The sequence below is a fragment of the Festucalex cinctus genome, chromosome 5, assembly GCF_051991245.1.
Source record: "Festucalex cinctus isolate MCC-2025b chromosome 5, RoL_Fcin_1.0, whole genome shotgun sequence".
Classification (NCBI taxonomy): Eukaryota; Metazoa; Chordata; class Actinopteri; order Syngnathiformes; family Syngnathidae; genus Festucalex; species Festucalex cinctus.
The window spans coordinates 9,352,513-9,371,567 of record NC_135415.1 but is presented as its reverse complement, the minus strand read 5'-3'; the positions used below and the strand labels follow the sequence as shown (position 1 = coordinate 9,371,567).

General features: G+C 39.7%; 1 protein-coding gene across 9 annotated transcripts in view; it reads right to left on the bottom strand.

Annotated features, from left to right (window-relative positions):
• The window catches only part of ank1a (ankyrin 1, erythrocytic a), a 109,571-nt gene that overhangs the window by 45,482 nt on the left and 45,034 nt on the right, over positions 1-19,055 (bottom strand). For 5 of the 9 annotated variants that reach the window (XM_077520821.1, XM_077520822.1, XM_077520829.1 and 2 more), the window contains exons 2-8: positions 18,916-19,008; positions 5,452-5,553; positions 2,983-3,081; positions 1,864-1,962; positions 1,535-1,633; positions 1,168-1,353; positions 995-1,093 (exon numbers count right to left, since the gene is read on the bottom strand). In XM_077520821.1, the coding sequence (XP_077376947.1) occupies positions 995-1,093; positions 1,168-1,353; positions 1,535-1,633; positions 1,864-1,962; positions 2,983-3,081; positions 5,452-5,553; positions 18,916-19,008 (777 nt within the window). Of the gene's footprint in view, positions 1-994; positions 1,094-1,167; positions 1,354-1,534; positions 1,634-1,863; positions 1,963-2,982; positions 3,082-5,451; positions 5,554-11,867; positions 12,364-18,915; positions 19,009-19,055 lie in introns of those variants that run through there. The other 4 variants (XM_077520828.1, XM_077520827.1, XM_077520826.1 and 1 more) reach the window with 4 other exon arrangements.

The window sequence follows — 19,055 nt, the reverse complement described above, 5'->3', positions numbered from 1 at the left end:
GTACTAATTTTCATTAGCCCGTGGCATTATGCGTAATGTGTTAGCATTAAGATAGCAAGCATTTTGTTGAATTTGATTTGTTGAACATTTCGATATTTAAATATCCATTTATTCTCGTTTGTTTTATGTGTCAGTTTACAATTTCAACTAGGAGTGACAAATGCACAGCTGGAACTAAGCACACTCTTTGGAGAATTGCGAGTGAGTGTGGGAGAACAAGCACCAAACAATATAACACTTTCAAAACAGTTTAACAAGTTTAATGTGTTTAAAGTAGAGCTGGCAAAAGTAAAGTGTTAACTCGTAGTGTAAATTTACAAAAACAACAACAACAACAATTAACTCAGTTAACTCAGTGTGCAGCCAAACTTGGAGGAGTGACTGGTGGGAAGATGAATAAACATGGACTAGAGATAGTTTTACATTTATGATTTATTTGCTTGATGATTGTTGGAGAACTTCAAAGTAATTTGCACACTTTGCAGGGCAAACCTCAAATAGTATATTAATTGTATGTCTTTGGCGTATCATATCAGAGCAAAATTCCCTGCTCAGGTTACCTCCACGGGGCCTCGCAAACCAATGCCGCTGGAGTGCTCGTAAGCAGAATGAAACCCGTAAGCGAGAAGTTCTGAGAATTGTATGTTTGAGCCTATTTTCATCGTTTCATTTAAAGGTTGTATTTTACAGAAGTATTATATTCAAGGATAAAATCAAATCTATTAGAACAGTCTTTGCTTCTAAAAATACTTTGTTTGCTGATCTGAAATAAATTCCAAGTTTGTATTCAATAAATATCTGTTACAAGCTGTCAATAAAAAAAAAAAGTAGAAGCAGAACTAGAAAAATGTAATTAATCGCGATAAATTACAGAAAATTGTGTGATTAATTCGTTAAAAATTGTAATCGTATGGTCTCTATATTGTACATTTTCATCTATTGCTGTAAACTCTGGCCAGTATCTCCCATGATAAAATGGGCAGTAAGTCTGTACCTTTGGGGTGAAATTGACATTGGCTCCTCTGTTGAGAAGAAGTTGAGCGACGTTCAAGTTTTCATAGTGTGCAGCAATGTGAAGGGGTGTGAATCCAGTCTGCAAGGACACCCAAGCGGTACTTAATGGTCACTCACTCAATGGATTATCTTAACACGCACAGCATCACATACCTTGCTGAGCACATCAGGGTTCGGGTCATTCTGCAGAAGCACTGCAGCTGTGCGTGTGTCGTCATTGCGCGCTGCAATGTGCAGCGCAGGGAGGCGGACCTTCCCCTTAGTGCCGTAGTTGATGAGCAGGGCTACAATATTTTCATGGCCCTGCTGTAGAGCCACGGCCAGAGGAGTGAATCCATCCTGTGGAAGACAGCAGACACTCAGAAGGCAGGTCGACTGCACGCGGACAATTAGAGCAATGTCAGCGGAGAAAGCTGATGAGCACGCAACACGATGGTTTGACAATGATTCAGGATCAGCAGGATAGTATTGAAGAGAGTTGTCAGATTACTGATTGAAAATGTCTCTTGTTCTCCGGTACCTCAGTTGGAATGCTCTGATTAGCTCCGTTCTCCAGAAGAAACTTCACAACCTCTAGATGGTTTTCTTGTGCAGCCATGTAGAGTGGAGTGAAACCCTTCTGTCTCAGAAATAAACACACATACACACGCGCGCACACGCAGCAGAGATGCCAAAAGCGACAAGATAGAAAGTTACAAATACACACACAAGGATGCACACCGATACACAGAAATATAGAAGCAAAGACACGTGTGAACGTCGCTATTGTCAATACAATACAATGGTTTCACAGTCGGCGCCTGATTGAAAAGCAGCTGAGAGAAAAGAGCACACAGCAAGAGGCCTCACCTGGGACTGAGCATTGACGTTGGCCCCATAGTTAACCAGTTCTGTGACCACCTGCTCCTGCCCTGCCAGGGCTGCAATGTGCAGAGCCGTGTTTCCTTTCTGGGTAAACACAGATACATGGGGACGAGATTACACAGCTACAGTGACAAACACTGTTCAACACGTTTGAACAGTTTGGCCATTCTGTATGCTGACATATACCAGAGGTGTCCATAATATGTACATGTAATAAGGGATTGGTCGTTCTGTCTTCTTTCTTTAAACAACCACTTCAATACGTATTCACCAAAGGCAATGTCGATACTGTCAGCAAAGGCAATGTGGATACTGATTGCATCAACATGAATGTGACTGGCATAACTCAGACTAACGAAAAAAAGAAAAAAGATTGGTTGTGGAGTGCTAACGGTTTTCTTCCAAATATTGGGTTGATTTGTGGGTTATTAATTTCATTTGACCCAATATTTGGGGCTAAATACCTCACTAAGTTGGGTTGGTTCATTTTTGACCGAATTCAGTTGGGTTTGTTTGGGTTATTCAATTAACCCAAAACGTTAAAATAATCCAATATCAAATGAACCCACAAAACAAAGCAAAAATTGGGTTGATTTGCGGGTTATTAATTTAATTTGACCCAATTTGGGGCTAAATACCTCACTAAGTTAGGTCGGTTTATTTTTGACCCAATTCAATTGGGTTATTACACTCCCAAAAAAGTTGGGTCAAATGAATAAATCACATAACCCCGAAATGGGTTTAATTGGTGGGTTATTAATTTAATTCGACAACTTTTTTGGCTAAATAACTCAAGAGGTTAGGTTGGTCCATTTTTGACCAAATATCACATTGTACCTTTTCACTTGTTTTAACTCTAAATAGTTTGTGGAATTTAAAATGAACTGCATAATCAGTCCAAATATAAGGTTTCCCTTTTAATATAATATTCCATTATTGTTTTTATGACGTGGTTTCATTACATGAATTTCTTTGTGCTTCTGATTAGCTAAAATATTAGTGCAAGGATTGTTACAACACTTAGACGTGTCTTGCTAATGCATTTGATCGACAGATTTCTTAAGAATACCATTGGTGCGGACACAATGCTGTTGGGTGTTTTACCTTTGTAGTAGTCTCCAGTACAATTCCATTGTGAAGTAATTCCAGCACCATTTTGACATGGCCTTCTTTTGAGGCCAGATGAAGCCCATTGAGCCCATTCTGAGGGGAAATAAATCATTTCATAATGAAGGTATTACACAATGATTAAATCACAATGCCATCAAGTAACCAGGCATGGAATATATAGACCATGTTTGCTAAAAGTTTGTTTGTTGACACATAAGCTGAAACACCAGAGCAGGCCATTTCTTACACCACAGATCATTAGCAAAAACAAAGTCTACAGATGAAAATGAGAATGAAACCATTTTCATTTGATTAATGATAATGACAGCAGAAGAAGCGGACGGCGGCAGAGGAGGAGGACTGGAGCGAGATGGCAGGCCGCTGGTCTCGTGGCTGGGAAGAATACAAGCCGTGTGGGATAGGTCTGACCTCACACAGCCTCCATTCAGCCGCACAGGACATGTGAGGTTGGACCTTTCCCACACCACTGATATTATTCCTCTGAGTGGAGAGACCACAGCAGACCATCACTCTACTGCAAACACAGGAGAAGGGTGTGACAAGGGAGGACAATGCAAAAAAAAAAATAATGAGGGCAAATTAAATAAACATCACACTAACGCGGAAGGGGAGGCTGTTGTTGGGTTGAGAGAGAAAGGGAAACAGTGTACTGGTGAGCAAGCCATTCGAAAGACCCCCCTTGAACCAAAATATGACATTACAGTCAGTCACACACGCAGAATGGCAATGCATCTTGATAATTATGCGTCTTAAATGTTTTCTGGGGATGGGAATTAATAAGCCTCGGCTTCATCCCGTCAGCCCTTTTTCTTTTCGGATGTAACGGATACATGTGTTGTAAGCTGTTGTGTTGAAACTATGACAATGATTTGTCAATGAATGAAAGGAAAAATGAATGCATAAAAACAAAAGTCACAACCAGCAATTTGTATCACTGACTTCTGGGGTTCTATTTAGAGCGCCTTGTTGTGGTGTGGGAAGAAAAAAAAAAAACATGCTTGCTTGTAGCGCAAACATGTAAGTTATTTGTATGTGTAAGAAACATGCTAGATGAAGTAGAATCCATTTTTCCAGGTCGAAGAAGTGGTATTTCATTTTCAGTTGAGCAAGATATGGTTACAGCACCATTTTGTGGACATACCCACAGCGTCTGAGAGGATAGAAAGCCTCTTTTTAAAGGGACAGTGTGTAGATATTTTTGTCCGATAGTTGTGAATTAATAGAATGCGACGAACCAAGTTCGAAAGGTGTGCATTTTGAAGCACGCAAAGAGAGACCACACTTCACAAGTCCACCACCAAATACTGCATTCACCAAGTTCTTCTCCTTAAGGGTATCCGTAGCTGCAAGATGGTGGCGAAACATGTCAGCCTCCTGTAAGGTGAGGCACGACCCATGTAATATAATTAGTGGTTACTTGACCTACAATTATATATATGTATATATATATATATATATATATATATATATATATATATATATATATATATATATATATATATATATATATATATATATATATATATATATATATATATATATATATATATATATATATATTAAAACATGTTTTTTTTTGCATTTGATTGAAATTAATAGTGTGTTTTTCAGTAAATTAACATAGAAAATGTTAACATTTCTATACACTATCCCTTTCATTACTTTTTCTCCCACTGTGGGATATTTTCAAACAGTCAAATTTGACAGAGTTAAGAGCACACTTCTGTGATGTGCCAAATGTACAAGATATTTTTATTTTCACTTTCCAGGGCTTCAACACAAAGCAAAAAATTAATAAACATAACGACCTGTCAAATTACAATTACAAATCATTGTCCAACGGCAGTTTTGAACTGTGCATTTAAGGTCCCTGTTTAATTGGGAGTTTTGCTTCATCACAATGGACAAATACTGTTCTTGATATTGCTGTACATGTGCAGTTGTTCTGTGGGGTCTGTGTTGTCGAGTTCTACATAACGAATGACATGATGTTGAGGACAGACTTGAACAAAGTGTGACTGTACTCATACACACACACGTTTTTGGTCACGTTACAAGTGCTTCAGGGCAGCAGTCCGCAGCATATTGCCATGGAGAACAAGCATCAGAAAAAAGGATGCAGGATGAAAGAGGTGGGGCAAAGAAGATGCCATTTGCCCGTTCATTACCTGCCCTGGAGGCTGCACATGCATACACAGTACATGGCAGAGTGCAAAGGCACCAACAACTATAATAGCACATGGATTATTGCACACAACATGCACATCTAAAATTTAAATCCATAATACAGAGCATCTACAGGTGACAATCCAGCAGGTCACATATTGCAAGTATTTCTCTTAGTGTTTGAAAGTGATATTACACATACAGAGAGATGCTTCATTTGTACTGCAATCTCATTTTGATCAAATCCTGAAAATGGAGGTCCTGCAACTCTCTCACCTGATTGGCTGTATTTATATCAATGCCATTCTTAATGTGCTCCAGAGCCTTGTCCAGGTTGCCAGAACGGGCCGCTCGGAGAAAACTGTTGCCAGCATCTGCCTGTAAACACAACGGAAAAAAGGGAAGGAGGAAGGGATACGGGGTAAAGCAAAGGACACACAAAGAAGAGGAATAAAGAGGAAATAGAGAAAGACGGTTGGGTTAAGGATGTTGACCGTTCACGATCATCCATCATCTTTCCACTCATTTTCCTCCTCACTTAAGATCATTCTTCTTTTTGGCAGTGCATTTTAAAAACATCTGCACTAAGAAACACGTGTATCGAATTCTGTGATAGATGTGTCGGTCACCTAAAGCCATGATTTCACCGAGCGGGATAGTCCAATGGAAGTTGATTGAAATAGCAAACTAGATTTGTTGTTGTTTGCAGGATGACATCATGGCATGCGAGGTGTTTATTAACTTTATTTGTGTTCTCCCCATACAAGATATTATCATTCTGTATCAGTGTTGTTGGGACCCCAATATAAGGTGACAAAATGTTGAATCCAAATTTTAGAAAACAAAAACAATTGAGTGACATGCCAAAACAAACAACTTAAATTCAAGGTACCTGGAGGTACCATTCCCATCTCTCCTTGTATGCTTTCACCCAAAATATAGTCATTTCGATTTGAGTAAAAAGTGTGACAGTTGCATGGCATAACCACTGTCTGTTAAAGCAAACTGTGTAGAAACATACACCTGACACTTTATGATCATGCATGTTTTTGTTGTGTGCACTAATTTCATGTCACTCCTACAACGTGACCACTCACACAGCATCGCAGGAGTGAAAGCAAGAAAGAGCAGAACCTGACTACGGCAAAGTCTGCGCCCGCTCATCTCATTTGCATAATCTCCTCTCTTGCTCGCTATACTCTTCCTCTCCATCCAACTATCCATGTAAACACACTTTTCAGTAAAACAACATTCAGCAATGCATTCATTCTGACAGAACACATACTGCTGAAGCAGATTTTTGGTTCTCTTTTCAACTTCATAGCACAGTGCCTTAAACTGTGTCATTTATTGTTGCAGCTTGTTGGTCCTCTTTTGACAGAGGCAGTGAGCTTGAATTAAAAAAAAAAAAAAGTGAAAGGATCCACATGCCTGCAGCAGAGGCATAGCAACAAACGACACAACACAGCCTCAGCATGACTCTAATGGCAAAGCACTGTGCACGGAGAGAGGTCACGAAAATGAAAAAAGGATGGTGATCACACTCGAAAAAGTAACTCGAAAAGCAAAAGCTGCCTCCAGCTAAAACTCTTCCTGGATTAATTGTATGCACAATGCACTCCTTGTTCCTGACAAAATATATACCAACGCTTTCTCTTGGTGGATGGTTCCAAATAAAGAGCGACATAAATCGCGCTGCTTTGTGTGCACACGCTGACCCTGCTGAGCCACTTGCCTGAGTCAGTCACTCTGACAAATTTTCACTCATTACAAACTTGAACGACAACCAAGATTGGGGGAAAAATGTGAATAGAAAGTTTATGTCATCTGAATTGATTGAGCAAGTGTCTCTTGCAAGTGACTTACACAATTGCCTCATTGAGCTTGCCTCCATTCTGAATTTGAGAAAGATGAAAAGCCAAAATCTGACTTGCACACACACGCACATGCCTTCCATCGATATTCTGACTGTTTGAGACCACTTTTTTTCACTTCCAATACAAGTACTCAACTCGACTAGTCACTATTACCGTGATCAAGTATTGATACCACAGATACTTTTGATACACAAAATCCTCCACCAAAAACAATGCCAGAATTTTAAAGACCAATATATCCCAACAGTAATGGCATGAAATTAATAGCAATTTATTTATTAATCTATTCTTCTTATTTCTATTTCCTGATTGTAAAATAGCCACAAGAGTGTGGCCAAGACTGGCATCGACCTCCATTAATAGTACAGATACCTTGAATTATTGTCTCAAAACCTGGTCATGGTACCCACCCATCCCTAATTCTGTAATAATATCCAAATGCCATGATGTGATTAATATCACAAGATGAACCTCACAATATGACTATTATTATGATATTGTGAGGAGGTTGGCTATATATATATATATATATATATATATATACATACACACACCCCACCCCACACACACACACACACACACACACACACACACACACACACACATATAAAATCACTATATTGTAAAGGGAAAAACAAGCTCATATTGGGGAAAAAATAAACTGTGTTTTTGTACATATAACAGCAGTGACAAAGAAATAGACTTTGGCCATATTATGTTGTGTCACGTTATGTCACATCATGGTCATGTGCTCCTATTTGCTCAGTGGTGAAAAGTATCATGCTTCACAATGCTGTATTTAGCTGAAGCGGGCGAAGAAGAGTATTTACTTTTGGCAGAGATGTTGAAAAATGTTTGCTGGTATTATTGATTTATGGGAGTGATAACCGCCGCAGTGGCCAAAATATTCTCGATTAAAATTAAACTCCACTAATAAACTACCCACCAGAGGGTGCTAGAACTGAAATAAGCCTGGAATAAGATGTGCTGCTTTTAATATTGTGAGATGACAACGATATGTCAATTTTAATATCGCAATTTCGCCATTATTGTTCCATCCCTAATTCTGACACACCTGTATCTAAACATGAACCCACCATAGTTGTTTCTTGAATCCAAGTTATTGTATTGCAGGCATAGTACAATATACAACTCATAGAAACTAGTCAAAACAAGCAGTTGCCAAATTTAGCCACTTTGTATGAGGTCAAATGAAGGGCAAGCTTTTGAATTCTGCCCGCAAGTGAGGCAAGTAAAACCTGTTTTGTAAATCTGTTTTTGAATTGAAAACTCTTGGGGGGAGGTTAAGTTGTAAAATGCACTAAGGACAACAGGCTGGCATTCTGTTGCATGAACTGTTTGAAAAGTGCCATGGTGACATCAGAAACATCCTGTCATCACTGCAGGAACAAACACAGCTGATGCAGACACACATCCACCATGGAGACACCTTAGAGACCAGACACACACACACACAAGAGCTCATGTCACAGCTTGCCAACAGACTTGAATGTTCATATAATGTTAATGGCAAACGTACTTTCCCACCAGAGCAAAGTTTCATGTATGCTTACGTCAAGAAACGTGTGTGCAGTGAGATAAGGATGGATGAACTCCACCCATTCCCTGACTCAGAAATAATCAGACATGCAGCACATACCAATTAAAAAACCCCCCCAAAAAACAAAAAAACAAGCAACACCCTTGACATGTTTTGGAAATGTTGCTTACGCTATGTTTGCTGGGATGTCGATTTAGATGAATGTGTTGCTCCCTGATTATTCCCAGGGAAACGATACGCTTCGCACTTTAGGGTAGAGCAAAGCCGTGTGAGCCAATTAATCATTCTATTTGTAGGAAAAGAAACAAGATACAATAACCTGCTCCACAGCTCCATCATAAACAAGAACGACATTGCAGTTGTGCACGCTTGAGTAATGCTAATGAAGACGTGCTTGGAGTAAGAGAAATGCAAAATGAAATTCTTTAGTTCATACTGGAGGCTAAAATACTTCTTACCAAAAATCGACTGCTATGAACCCCCCACCACCTTCTTTCTGCTCTGCTGGTGCTGCAGCAGTCAGAATGACATCACCCCCTCGCTGGTGGACTGCAGTGTTTGAAAGCTCAGCGTTTGTGAGCATGTGTGTGCGACATCAACATCCTCCGAAATGGATGACTACGTCTGAAGAATCCCCGTTTTTACAAAGCCTCAATTGTGTTGGTGAGAGAGTAAACAGAGAAACACAAAGTCAATTAGACTTGATAACGGCATCAAAATTTGCAGAATGCAAATCCCGTGTTATTGTAGACATTTGTATTCGAGAAAACGCTGGCGGGTTTTCAGTGGGCTTCAAATGTCTGTTAAGGTGATTCATATAATTATATTTCTCACTTGTCTATGATGTTTATTCAGAATATGAAACATGCTGCTATGATCAGAGTATCAAAGTGACACACGAGTGACAATAAGGAACATGCCCCATCTGATCTTTCAGTTGTATACTTTTAATGAGCATCTCATGCAGACACATTTGAAGGCAATCTTTAGAAGGTGAGCTTGGTATCAAAACATTCATCCATTATGTTCAGCTGTCTGAATTGTGATTCATTAAACTTTCAGTTAAATCGGAGGGGGGACTTTTAGTAGGCCTACAGTACAAGTAATGCAATATGTGTTCTAATAGCTTTAACTGTCTATTAGCAGGTCGACTCATGCAGGAGATTGCTGGTTTAATCCACCTCTTTTCTCACATTCTGAATATGTTGGCCTCAGTAAGGGAAATCAAGCTAGGGATTAAACGAGGACCTTGTTACCAGTGCGCTAAATCCTGTAGCACTTCCACAGAATGTCAATGGAAGACTATCATTGCCAAACATCCGGGTTTTGGATACTGTTTCAGAGAACCACTGCAATTTTGCAAAAAAGCAGCACTTTCAGTTCATTTTCTCTCAACCTTCTTTTTCTTTTAAGAGCAGCAAGACCAAATCATATATCTCTTAAGTCTTGTACTACTATACTGTATGTTAATCTTGGCGGGAAACCTGCCTAGTAAATTCTAAACAATTTACACGCACGCAAATAGCCAATTGCCCTGAAGAATTGGTCCAAATAAAAAGAAATGGTATCGGACTGTTTCTATACAATTTACAGGAACATGGAGGAGCGGATATGGAAATTCCTGCAGAGTACTTAAACAGCTATTTCATCATCCTTTTCTGCTGACTTGCATTTGCTCAATAAATTGATTTTCTTTCTTGGGCCTTTTCCCCTTTAGCCTCTACATCTCTGCTTTCGTCTCCCAGGCTGATCCATCAGATTGAGCCGGCAGTGGGCTGGTACCGGATACAGAGAGGTAGTAAGTGTTGACTCAGTCAGATGGAGGCCCGTGGGACCGCTCTACATCGGGCACATTTACAGGAAGCGAGTGAGCACTCCTATGAAACTGTTACAATGTTTCAATCAACACGCCTGCCTGTATGGAAATCTGTGCGCCATAAATGACAAAGCATCATCTCCTTCTTTACTATTTACTTTCTCACACACCATGTCTCCCCATTTTCTTGCTTATTGATCGGCTCATTATATACAGTATGTCTCTACTTTATCCACTATGCTTAAAGATGAGTTGTCATTGTTAATGTCAAACTTTGAGCGGATGATAATGAGGGTTAAAGCTGGAGCTCATAAACAGGAGATATGGTAAACAGTACACCATACGACAGTAGCTCTAATTAGGTACACATCATTATCTTATAATGACCAGGTGACTGATCCACAACCTAACAGCTTTGAGCTGCCAAGGTTGTATCATTAGCGCGAATAAACAAAATCTATCTGTTTGCATGTGCCAACAGCAAAACGCAGTGAAGTAAATTACAGCTATCATTCACAAAATTTCGCATAAAACGTCAAAGCTTGATGCATAAGGTAGGAATGTATCTACATATGATGTGCTACTTTTGTGGAAATATGCATTGGGACAGAATGACATATTTGAAAAGGTTTACATTGAACACAACATTGCATTGAGTCAGCTATTGCTGCTCTACAAATGTTGAAACAAATCTACTAACACTCACTCTGATGTATTTATACAACAAAATCATATAGCAATGGAATGAATAAATGTTTTAACATCACAGTTAAGTTCCACAGTGGAAATTGGCTGCAATTCATTTTTAGGCCATAAAGAATAAAAGTGTAGGTAGATGTCTCAAACTCCAGAGACTTGTACGCAACTTGAAACACTTGGCAGTTAGTGGTTGTGTAGCTCTGTTGGCTCTCTGGATTATTAAGTCCATAAAGTCTTCAGTGAAGTTACACTGAATGGATTTAATTAATTGACCAGCTAATCAGTTGCTGACCTCAAGTTTACTTACCCGGCTAATCCTGGTTGACATCATACAATTGGAACATCAAATAGAGGAACAAGTGAAGTCAAAAACAAGATTAAGAGGAACACATACACTCGCATGTCCACTAATCTTGGATGCACACTCAACAAACTTGCATAGATAATCTTGGACAATCAAGCTCACTCCCATGTTGCAATGAAGGCTCTCATCTCATTTCAATAACTTTTATCGAAAACATCTTGACAAACACCTTGGCTCATGCTTTTAAACAGTAGACAGAAGAAAACATAAATGTATAATAACAGTTGGCGGATAAAGTTAATTAAAGCTCAGAGCCCAACAGTTAATATAGGTGGAATAAGTAAAAAATAAATAAAAATGGCCAAAATCTCCATGAAGCACCTGCGAGAGAAACGTTACAGTGCACAAGAGAAGTGAATGGTTTGCAGTACTCACTCCGAATCTGATGGTCTGGACTGGCATGCCTGTTGGCCCTCCACTGTCTTTCGTACGTTTGGTTTCTCCCAAATTGAAAGATGTCTTTCCAATTACCCCTCGCGAGTGCCACCATGCAGGGCACGCCGACCCCCGTCCGACGTAAACACGGGCACACACACCCACACAGGCGCACACACTTCAGCAAGCTGGAGGTGGGTGGAGAGACACGGGGAGGGTGGGGTGAGGGGGCCCTGGGTTTTATCTCTACAGGAATGTTCCCTGTATCTAAAGACACACATTTTGCTAGCAACTAAAAACCAATGGGCACCCAAAACTTCAACGACCATCTCCAACCTACTGTACATCCTTGAAGGGAAATATTTCTGTTTTGCCCAGAGAAATTTGCGCCCAACTTTTTCACCTAAATCTTGGAGTTCGAACCTTGCTATCTTCCACCCTCGCGCTCCAAACTCTGCTCTGCTCTCTACCTAACATACCCTCCACCATTCAAGATTTAGTTGCAATGTCACCTCCACTTTATCCCTGCTTTCTCTTGTCCCGTCTGCCCAACATGTCACGCCCATCTCTGCGTCGCCTGTATGTTTTGTGACAGCCACACAATTATTTGTTCACGGACCATAAACAGACCAAAATAGAGTTACTGTGGAAAATGGGTGTTTTTTTTGTTTTTTTTTCATAGGGGGGGCAGATCTGTTTCAGTTTGTGAGGTGACTTACAGTGACAAAGCGCTTGGCGAGGGGGTTGCTGCTACCACCCCATGACAATGGGCCAGACACTCGGCTTGGGGGGGCATGAAGGGGCCAGCCCCTCAAAAGGCCCTGCCTCCTTTAATAAAGCGTCCGTCATTCCTCAGTTGAAAAGGCCCTCTTTTCTCTACCTCTCCCCTCCTCTCTGCCTCTCCTGGCTCAACGCTGGGAAAAGCACATCACTGCCAAAACCACGCAGAGAGATAAATGCTGTAGGAGAGGGACCGAGAGGGGGGTGTTGTAGAAAGAAGGCGACATACAACTCAGTAGCGTTGGACCCTAACCTGGGCAAAACACGACATGGAACATCTCTCCTGTCTGCACTAAAAGTAGTGAGGACTACAGAACAAAATAAGCGCATCAATAAATACTTGAGACAAATTGTACGTCCTCCTCTGTGAAAGGCCTGAAACTCTCTGAAATAAGCCTCCACTGTCTCCATCTGCATTAGCGCCATAAAATACATCTGAGAAAAAGAACGATAGCTTATCACCAACAAGCTCCATAATGGGGAGCTCTTTTGGGGAAGTTGGAATAAATCAAGACACACTCCTGCTTGGTTGCAGAGTTGATTTAGATTCGGGACAGACGTGCCCTCTGCACCCGATGTCAAGTCCGCCTTGTTGACAGGATAAAGGGCTTCAGCTGTCCACGTGTGCTACTTGTAGTGGCTATATTGCCATTGTCCTGAGGTGCCGGACAAGCTAAGGGAAGAATCAACATAAATAATGTCCCTTTTGTCAGTTTTTTCTCAACTTGTCGCACTCCTTTTGCTTGATACTGCACTCCTGTCAAATAGTATCTGCTCTAATAGCATGCAAGACTATTAGCTGATTTGATCAAGGGGCCAAATAATTCGGTAAAATATATCTAATGCAAATGAGTATTCCGTTTGCTGATTTGGCCTCGCTTCAGTTTCATTCTCCACCATAAAACTGCAAGGTTGATGAGCCTTGGTGTGATAGAAAACCCAATGAATTAATACTTGCGCCATTTGTCTTAATGGTGTCAGTAAAATAGTCTGCAGCAATTTAACTGTAGACACAGTTTCAAATATTGTGCAGACACATGCACATATTCACCAATAAGCCTGCTTGTGATAGGAAATAAATTGGTTAAAAATTATATGTTAGAGCACATCATACACATTAAATGGGAATGAATATGGAAAGCCAGTCTAACCTGTGGGAGAGGAATCAAGGTATTAGAAATACAGTATCACTCCAAATATGAATGAAGTCAATAGAAAGAAAGAGATAGCATGAGATGTGTCTTCACTGGTCCAGGGTTCCATTCATCTTCCAAAGTGGACAGGATGGGGAAATAGACTGCAGAGTGAAGATGTGTGACGGAAGAGAAAATCCAAAAACTTTTGGGAAGAGAATGTGTCTTGACAAGTCTTCTGATACTGAGCACGATCTGAGAACATAAACTCAGTTTCAAACAACTCGGAATTAGTCTGCATCAGGCAGCATCTGCTCATGTTCTTAGCAGTCTTGTTAATAAAGAAGCCCAAATATGAATGATACCTTTTAGAGACTGCACCATACACCTGCAGGGACTTTGCTGGTCCTCAGCTTTTGATAAAGTGAAGATTGATTCTTGTTTAGCTCTATTGAGACAGCTCACTGTGTAAGTGAGCCACAGTACATTTGGTTGATACTTGGCCGCTGTTGATGTTTCAATTTCTATAAAGATAATGATTCTTGATTGAAAACAGTTGGTCTCTTACTGTATCAAGTTCAGGTTAGATGTCTTAATTGTATAGATTTATTCTTAGGAAGACTATGAGTAGATAATACCATCATTAGTTTGAGTCTTAGAAATATGGACCCATACAGTAAAACAACTTTATCTTTCTCTACATGTGTTTAGCCGGTAAATTAAGACATGAGATAAATGACACAATAACGGTTATAGCTGTTTTTAATGAACGGTCAACATTTCAGTTCCATCTGCCCAAATGCTAAATATCTCGTTTCTCTCCTCCTAGGGAACAAGTCCCATTGAAGATATCATTGCACAGACCGCTGTTAACATCTAAATCTATATTTGTTGGTTGTTATCAGAACAGTTAATATTGGCTACTTGTGCAGGAAAATGCTTGTCTGCCGCGAGAATGTGAACTTGATATAGAAACAATTAAAAACACTATAAGACACATTCTCATCAGTCGGAGTATGTAAGTAAGACCTAATACTGTATGTACTGTATTATGTTGAAAATAAGAACTAAGCTGACTTCATTGGACTAATTAAATGCTATCTCACACAAACACACATTCAAAATTGCACGCTTTCATGTACTCTTAAACCTGCGCACACGCACACAAACCTCGGGTAAATGCATGCAGATATAAAATACGCGCATAAACCATGTTAACATAATGCAGCAATTAGCAATCATCCAAATGCATACAAGGCATATATTTCAGGCAGCGTACTCAAACTGAGTAAAGTTGCTTTTGAAAAACACTGCAATTAGGGTATAAGTGATGTACTGTACAGTTAATTTGGCAACTCCCCTCTTCCCATGAACAATATTTAGGTTCTCTATATGCATTTCAATCTATTACCATCTATATAATAAAGCAGCAGTTAGGGTCACACTGTTGCCTTACAGCAAGGAAGTTCAGGGGTTCAAATTTCAAATGAAACATTTGAGTGATTTAGCGATTTACAGTAGGTTCTCTCTGTTCATCTGCAGATTTTCACCTCAAGTACTCCCAGTTTAGGGCGCACCTTGACAGCTGGGATAAACTCCAGCTTTCATATGGCGTAGGACTTCCCCTGATAGAAATTTAAAATGAAACTATATTTCGAGGGAACAACAACGGAGCCCCTAAGTGACATGGGAGAAAATAAATAACTAAATAAATAAATATGTTTCTTGTCCGGACGAGAAACCAGCATACGGAAGTGGGAGACCTCGACCTTATACTACATTTCAGCTTGCGTTTCCGTGTGAAAATGACAATGTAGTACCTAGTCAGGTTATCTTTTCACCTGGGACTTTATTATAAGGACATTGCTGCTTTACTTGCAAGTTGGCACCATTATGTTGTGTCTGAGAGACATTTAAAACAAATTTCGAAGTCCTGCTCGCAGGTGACGTTTCTCGTCGGACAAGAAACTTTCTCGGCCGGACATTAAAAGTTTCTCATCCGGACGAGAAACATATTAAATTTTTTAAATTTTTTTCCTCCCATGTCACTTTAGGGGAGCCGTACCAATCAGTTCTAACTTAGAAAATAATGTTGAAATCTAATCATAAATTTTAATATTGTAAACTAAAAGAATAAAATGGAAAACAAAAGTCTGTTTTTAAAATGTGAAATTAGATCAGAATTTGCACAAACTTCTGTCATTGCTAAATTACCATCATGCGGTTAACTCGGGGTGAGGTTTTTGCCTTTTCTTTGGCTTGTTTGTGATAATTATTGAAAAAAGTATTGCATGATATGATTACATCACGTAAAACCTTGTTGTGACATTAATTTAGACTAGTGTGATAGTTAAGAATGTTATAAAGTTGGATGAAAAAATGCATGTATTGCTTTATGAGGGTAGCAATTTGACCATGGTTGACCAGTGGCCCTGAGGGACTTTGACCTTAAAAAGTCCCACTGACAGATCAGCTCCAAGCACTTTGACATGTAGAATAAGCAGCAGATAGAAACTTCGATAATTCCCAAAGCAGACCAGCTTTGTTAAAATGTATTTGCATTCACCTGGCGAAAGGTGGACAGAGCAGGAATCTTAGCCTTGACACTTTCTGACCACCTTCCCCATAATGTCTGCGCATTCACCTGAATCACATGCACATGCACGCATACATGCAGTTGTTGTCACTCTGTTTCTCTCCTTCTTAACATCACGTAGGATAGATCATAAGATGGACTTTCAAACATACAGTATACAATAATCTCTTATCGTGGTTCACTCCTGCAAAAATATCAGGATGATCAATTCTGAATGGTTCATAAAGTTCTGTCTTCTTGTTAAAGTCGGTATATAATCAACTGAGACCTTGATCTGATGGTTCAATTCAATGTAAAAAATAAATAAATAAATAAATAAATAAAATAAAATAAAAACCTTCGCCTTTAATCAGAATTTTTCAAAGCCGGCATTAATAACCCTGGGATAAAAAATGAGTGTTACAATATTTGAATAGGCCATGGCCTTTCACATGTAAATTACACTCTGCACCCCCTCGCTGAAACAAATTACAGCCAACTGCTGGTGGTTGGACATGAATGGGCGTCCTAATGTAGTCTGCATCTACAGTGGGCTGGGGAGCAGCTGGAAAAGAGAAACTGAGACGGGGGAGAATTTATATGACAGTGCAAAGTGTGACAGTTTGCTTTTCTTCATATTGAATCTGCCATGCAACCACGGTGTGACGAATGGGGCTTGGCTTCCAGAGCATCTGTCTCCGAGGACTAAATGAGGGCTAGTTAGAGCTGTAGGGGACCTTCTCCAATCTTAATAAGTGGTCATAGTAGCAGAGGGGCCAAGGCCTTTACACAGACCACTGATAATACACACTTATAGGAGGAGGCATGGCAGGTTGATGAAGTGGGTTGAGATCTCTCATCAACAAGCTGTGAAACTGTTTAAAACAAGCCCACATCAAAACAAACATGATAATAATTGCTGTAAAGATTGTGAATTGCATAAAAATTTCCAGATGCAACAAAAATCAGAGCCCCTACTGATTCTCACTTTTTATACAAATTTTATGGTTTAGCTTCGACTGAATTAATGCTTTTTTCTGTTATTAAATGTTGATATATTTATTTAAATATAACAATCAATTTTACATTCAATTGAAGTACTGCACGTGTACTCATTGAATGATTGAAGTGCCTACATACAGTCCCAACATAGTTCACAGAATATACACTAACACCCCCAAACAAGGGAAACGATAAATCAAAGGAGAGAAGGAAATATGCAACTGCCCATTACACATATATTAATGAGCAACACAGAAAAGTAATTATTGTTTTGAATAGCCAGTTTACCTTTCCACTTGCCATTTATTGCATTTGCAAACAATTAATACCATTTATGTTTTCTGGCAATTTTCTGTTTGTTGATAAGAGGATTATTCTGAAATTTAGGCTTTAGGAAACCTCATAGTGCTCCATCACCATTGGAAGCAATATGGAGCTAAAAAAGGGTGTAATTATTAATTTGGGAAAGCAATCGCGAGGATTTGAGGGGAAAGAAAAGTCCGCAACAAGTTTCCCATTGGCCTCATTGCACTTAGATGAACTCCCTTCCACTTAGTGAAAATGGATTCAAGATCATCTATTAGATAGCCGCAATGAGACCATTGGTGGACGAGTCACCAGACTGTTTACATAGATAAAGGCAGACAAAAGACAGACATAGCATGTTGATTGCTGTCACATTAGAAACACACGAGCCACAATACACAAACAGTGACACATCAAAGGTAAAGTACGAAGCGTGCACAACCACAATGACGCAGCAGAAAAGCGCATCCACGAACAGACACAGCACAGACAGTTGAAACCACATCGACCAAAATGCGAATACACTGAAGATGCCATGCAAGACTGAGAATAAGCATGCGCACAGTGCACTGATAAGGTCGACTGCCAAGACACACACACGACACACTCACGCACATACACGCACACGCTTGAATTTGATTTCAGCCTAAATACAACCACAGTGATATAGATGGAACCAGCATATTTACTAATTCAGAAGAACCCACAGGAAAAATACCTTGACTGCGTTATCATTAGCGTGAACCTCTGCTGCATGAACTACTTTGTGTGGAGTAATAGACACTACTGAGTATAAGCTATATTTTGCCCGTGGACTCTTGCCATGTAATATGCTGATTTGAGAACACCAGTTCCTGAGATATCACAAGACACTGAGAAAGATGTTAATATTAATTAAAACAGATATACGCTCGTGTCTGTGACGTGAAACAACCAACAAAAAAGTTCTACAAACATAAGAAAACAAACAAAACGTGTAAATCAGCAAGTTAGTACAATATGTCAGGCAGGGACAGTGAAAAAGCTCCAGCGTGATCCACGACACCTGTACAACTGAATTAGCTCACAGCACAACAGCACCACTTGAATGAACTAGCACTACAATACCATAAGCAACACAAGAAAAAGTGATACAAAAAATAAAACAGCAGCTGAGTGACAAGATTTACATGACGGGATGACCATCAATACAGAATATATATACACACATATATTAATATAAAAAAAAGCTATACGTGTTGCAGATATTTACTTCATCATCATAGAGCCATACTCCTTGGCCATCGGGCATCTCAGAGCTCACACTACTGTCCTGATCGATTAGCCAGCGATGCACGGCGTGGGCCTAAAAGAACATACGACATAAAGACAGAGCCCAGTTAATAGCAACAG